A 5,826-nucleotide genomic window follows, 5' to 3' on the forward strand; every position below is an offset into this window, starting at 1 on the left:
TTCTGCCTCAGCCTCCCACATAGCTGGGACTACAGGCACACACCACCACTCTCGGCTAATTTTTTTTTTTTTTTGTATTTTTAGCAGAGATTGGGTTTCACCATGTTGGCCAGGCCGGTCTTGAACTCCTAACCTCAGATGATCCGCCCATCTCAGCCTCCCAAAGTGCTGGGATTACAGGTGTGAGCCACTGCACCCAGCCTCAATTTTTTTCTGAAAGAGCATATTACTTGTGTCTTTTTTGTTAATTTGTATATTTTTCTCTTTTATTTGTTCAAGCCTCTTGGTTCAGCAACATGTTATGCTCTATTATCTGTCTTTCGTATTTTTTTCTCTAATCACTTTCAATTTTTAAATTTCATATTATTTGATTTTTTTTCAAGGTTTCTTTTCCATATTGCTGACTATTTTTGGTAGTATTCAACCTCTGCTCTAAAATGTGCCTTGTCACATTAAATTACTTTTTTAGTCTAATAAATATTCTTGAGTTGGGTGTAAGCGGATATAATGATTTTTTTGGTTTTTTTTACTTTTAAAAATATGTGTATGGAATGCTTTATGAATTTGTGTATTATCTTCGCACAGGAGCCACACTAATCTTCTCTGTGTTGTTCCAATTTTAGTATATGTGCTGTCTAAGCGAGCACTGGTTTTTAATTTTTAATTAAATTATTTATTCATTTTGAGACAGGATCTCTCTCTCTCTCTCTCTGTCACCCAGGCTGGAGTACAGAGGCATGGCTCACTGCAGCCTCGACCTCCCAGATTCAGTTGATCCTCCCACCTCAGCTTCACAAGTAGCTGGGACCACATGCCTGCTCCACCACACTCAGCTAATTATTTTTATTTTTTGTAGAGACAAGGTCTCCCTGTGTTGCCTGGGCTACTCTTAAACACCTGGGCTCAAAGGATCTTCCTGCCTTTTGCCATAGTACTAGGAGTACAAGCATGAGCCATTGTGCCTGGCCAATTTATTGTTTTTAAAAAGACGAGGTTTCACTATTTTGCCCAGACTGGAATGCAGTAGCTATTCACAGGCATGATCATGGCACAGTATAGCCTTGAACTCCGGGACTCAAGCAGTCTTCCCACTTCCCTCTCTCGAGTAGGTAGCTGTGATACTGGCACACATCCCTATACCTGGCTATTTTTAAACTTTTTATTTTAAATATACAATATATGGATGACTCTCAAAGGCATTGCTGAACAAAAGAAGCCAGACACATGGGAATTCATACTGTATGTTGATTATGTGAAGTTCAAGAACAAGCAAAGCCAATTACTGGCAATAAGTTGGATTCGTGGTTATCTCTGAGGGAAGGACATTGACTGGGGAAAGGTACAAGGGAATGCTGGAATCATGAGTTGGTAGAAATACTTTTTTCTTTTTCTTTTCTTTTTTTTTTTGAGATAGAGTCTCACTTTGTCACCCAGGCTGGAGTGAAGTGGAGTAATCTCAGCTCACTGCAACCTCCGCCTCCCAGGTTCAAGCAATTCTTGTGCCTCAGCCTCCTGAGTAGCTGGGACTAACAGGCACGCACCACCATACCCAGCTAATTTTTTGTATTTTTAGTAGAGATGGGGTTTCGCCATGTAGCCCATGCTAGCCTTGAACTCCTAAACTCAGGCAATCCGCCTGCCTCCACCTCCCAAATATTCTGTATTTTATACAATATTCTGTATTTTAGTCTGGTTATAGTACATAATGTGTACATAGGTAAAAATTCAAGAAACACTTAAGATTAGTGTACTTAACACACTTCACTGTGTATACGTTTATATTAGGTTCCTATATAACCTGCTGCTGTAACAAATTACCACAAGCTAGAAGCTTAGTGGCTTAAAACAATGCAAGTTTACTGTTTTATAGTTTTGGAAGTCACAAGTTATAAATGAGTTTCACCATTCTAAAGTCATTGTATCAGGGGTCATGCTTTCTCTGGAGGATATAGAGGAGAGTCTTTTCCTTGCCTTTTCCAGCTTCTAGAACTGCATTTCTTACATTCCCTGGATTATGGCCCCCTCCATCGTCAGAGCCAGTGGTGTGGCATGTTCAGATCTCTCTCTGCTTGTCACATTGCTTTCTCCTTTGTGGTAAAATCTCTCTACATCTCTCTCTCTCTCTTTTTTTTTTTTTTTTTAAGAGATGGTGTTTTCTCTGTCGCCCAGACTGGAGTGCAGTGGCATGATCATAACTCACTGCATCCTTGAACTCCTGGCCTCAAGCAATCCTCCCACCTTGGCCTCCCAAAGTGCTGAGATTACCAGCATGGGCCACTTTGCCTGGCCTTCTCTACGTCAATTTTAAGGACACTTCATGATTACATTTAAGGCCTACTTAGATAAACTGGGATAATCCCCCATCTCAAGATCCTTAAGTTAATCACATCTGCAAAGTCCCATTGTTCATTTAAGGTAACATTTGCAGAGTTTGGTGATTAGGGCCTGGATATCTTTGAGAGCCCTTAGTCAGCCTACTACAGTGTTATAACCTCAATAAAATAGTAAAATAATTCCACAATTCATTTTGATGAGCAGCTAAGAAAGAGTATCATTATCGTGATTGTCTGATTTGAATTAAACTAATGTTGTAATATCTCTTCTATGTAAGACTTAATGAGCTTAAGTTGAGGGAAAAATTGAGGCCACGTATAAGCTTCACAGCCAGGATATGTTTTATTGCTGTTAGAATAATATTCAAAGAGAAACTTTAAAATCTTACTTCTTCAAGATCTTTTAAGAACAAGAAAGGCCTTACCTTGGCCAAGTGCAGTGGCTTACGCCTGTAATCCCAGCACGTTGGTAGGCCGAGGCAGGTGGATCACAAGGTCAAGGGATTCAAGCCCAGCCCTGGCCAAGATGGTGAAACCCGTCTCTACTAAAAGTACCAAAATTAACCAGGCACAGTGGCAAGAGCCTATAATCCTAGCTACTCAGGAGGCTGAGGCAGGAGAATCAGTTGAACCAGGGTGGCAGAGGTTGCAGTGAGCTGAGATGGAGCCACTGCACTCCAGTTTGGGTGACAGAGTAAGACTCCATCTAGAAAAAAAAGAAAGGCCTTACTTCATCTGGAAGAGACGAGGCATAGCTGAATAAATCATCTTGGCTTATGGAAAAGAGAAGAGCCTTAGATATTCAAATGAGGCTTGGATCTCAGCTCTGCCACAGTAACTTTGTCACTTGGGACCTTAACCTGGTGTATTATTGATTAACAGTTATACCTGGCACATAGTAGGTACTCTATAAATGAGAAGGTCTCTTGAGTTTTTAAGAATTTGATTATTACACAGAACCTACCCTTGTATGTAAAATGAGAAGAATAATGGTACCTACCTCATTGATTTATTATAAAAATAAGATAAAGCATGTAAAGTCTCTAGAAGAAAACACTGGTACAAAGTAATGTTCAATATGGTAATATTTATTATTCTTTGTACTATACATATATGATAAGTTGTACATAATACACAAGGATCCCTGCTTGCTCAATTTTCTGACTGATAGTCATGCTTGGGAAAATGAGTAGACAATGAGAAGATTAAATCTGAGCAACTTCATAAACTCTTCGATTTTGTTTTGCTTCAGGTTGCCACATTCATCCTCCAGAAGATCTTGTTAGATGACACTGGTTTGGCTTATATATGTCAGACGTATGAGCGTTTCTCCCATGTTGCCATGATCTTGGTGAGTTCTTTCATCTATCCCCTTTACAACTACGTCTCATCACACAGCTATTAATCTCTTTATAACTGGCACTGAACAACTTCAGTCTTCTGACTAGAAATAACAATTTTGGAACCTTTTATGATTCTTGGACTATCTGATCTCTGATGTCAATTAGAATTTTTTTGTGTTTTGTGTGTTTTTTTCCAACCCCTCCCCTTATTTGGGGGGAAACAGGGTAAGATGGTCCTGCAGCTATCCAAAGAGCCTTCTGCCCGTCTGCTGAAGCATGTAGTGAGATGTTACCTTCGGCTTTCAGATAACCCCAGGTAAACATTGATAGGATGTATAGGACTTTAGGGAAATACTCTGCTGAACAGTTTCCCAATCTCATGGCATAGCTCCTGTGTCTTTAGGACAGGGAAGTAGGGATATAACTACATTTAATTTGTCTGAGACAGAACTTAGATTCCTTTTAAAATCTGAAATGCTGGCCGGGCGTGGTGGCTCGCGCCTGTAATCCCAGCACTTTGGGAGGCCGAGGCGGGCGGATCACAAGGTCAGGAGTTCGAGACCAGCCTGGCCAATATGGTGAAACCCCGTCTCTACTAAAAATACAAAAAAAAATTAGCCAGGAGTGGTGGCGGATGCCTATAGTCCCAGCTACTCGGGAGGTTGAGGCAGGAGAATCACTTGAAGCCGGGAGGCAGAGGTTATAGTGAGCTGAGATCGGGCCACTGCACTCTAGCCCGGGAGACAGAGCGAGACTCCGTCTCAAAAAAAAAAAAAAAAATCTGAAATGCTGAATTTTAATAGCCATCAGAGTTTCATCTTCTCACTGTAACTCTCAATCCTACTGTGAAATTCCAGAGAGTCTAGGCGATTCCAAGGGAAACCTTATGATGCATTACTCCTGTTGTGTGAATTTTCTGTTGCTACTCTATGTGGTCAGAAAGAGAAGTATATTTTCAGAGATCTCTTAAAAAGGAACACAGCCCAGAGGGCTCTTGAATTCTATTTCCAGTTCTCTCCTTGATTCCTATAAGTTTCTTGAGCTAATTATTTTATCTGCTTATGTTCATAATCTTTCTGCCAGAAATCATACATTGTAGATATAATGCATTTTAGAAATGTTTGACCTTTTGCTTTGTAAATCCATAATTCATGCTGAAAGCAACTTGCTCATATTCTGCTAAACCACATAATGGAGCGATTTCTGTGTTCTTGGGAGCAGAGCTAGCTTGATTTGATTTAATGTGAACTCGGTCTCCTGCCACTGAGTTTATTCAAGCCCTACCTGTTTGTTGACCATTTTATCCTGTTCTTCAGTGGTTCTTGTTTTCACCAAAGTTTAAAAATGTGTCTGTTTAAAATTCTAGTCTGTTTAAAAAACTAGTCAGACTAGTTTCTAAAGAAAACTAGTCTGAGTGCAAAACTATAACTTTGTTTAAAATAGCTCTATAAATAGTTAACATTTACCTTTTTTAGGTTTTCAGATTTGACTTTCTGCTGGTCATCTTTTCAAAGAAAATGAAACGTTTAAAAGTTCATCTGATAATGCTGCTACCATAGTTTTGTTTTCACTGCTCATCTCTTATTAAGGTTTTTAACCATAAAACTGAAGCAATTTCTGTAAAGACACAAATTGATAACTTAGTATAGAATTAAAATTCATTAAGTTATCATAATCTTGATTATATCCTTGTTAATGTACTGATTTTTGAAATATTTTATTTGCCATAATCCATATATTTCTAACATGAGTATTTTGACAGTATTTACTATAATAAATCAGAAAGCTGTTTGAATGGAAGTAAACTATTGAAGCTTTTAATTTTGCTTTTTCATGAAATTCTACATTGGGGCATCATTCAGAAAATGTTTGTGGATACAGATTTTGGAGATCTGTGAGCCTATGCCTAATACAGCTTTAGAGAATTTTAATGGCGTCTTAAGGAGCCATAGATTCACGGTATACTAAATATTTATGTCTAAGAAGGGGGCTCTTCCCTGTCCACAAAATGTGGGTTTATTTGTTGGTTTCCCTGGTTGGTTTGTTTGTTTCTGATGTAGGGCACGTGAAGCACTCAGGCAGTGCCTCCCTGACCAGCTGAAAGACACAACCTTCGCCCAGGTGCTAAAAGATGACACCACCACGAAACG

The 5,826-nt window shown here is 39.3% G+C and overlaps 1 protein-coding gene across 1 annotated transcript in view; it reads left to right on the forward strand.

Moving 5' to 3' along the window:
• The window catches only part of RQCD1 (RCD1 required for cell differentiation1 homolog (S. pombe)), a 33,087-nt gene extending 27,603 nt beyond the window's left edge, over positions 1-5,484 (forward strand). Inside the window, 3 exon segments of the mRNA XM_011964599.1 lie at positions 3,586-3,684; positions 3,901-3,992; positions 5,152-5,484. Coding sequence (XP_011819989.1) covers positions 3,586-3,684; positions 3,901-3,992; positions 5,152-5,197 — 237 coding nt within the window. The 3' untranslated portion in view covers positions 5,198-5,484.
• The last annotated feature ends 342 nt before the right edge of the window (positions 5,485-5,826 follow it).

The sequence above is a fragment of the Mandrillus leucophaeus genome, unplaced genomic scaffold (assembly GCF_000951045.1).
Source record: "Mandrillus leucophaeus isolate KB7577 unplaced genomic scaffold, Mleu.le_1.0 Scaffold70, whole genome shotgun sequence".
Lineage (NCBI taxonomy): Eukaryota > Metazoa > Chordata > Mammalia > Primates > Cercopithecidae > Mandrillus > Mandrillus leucophaeus.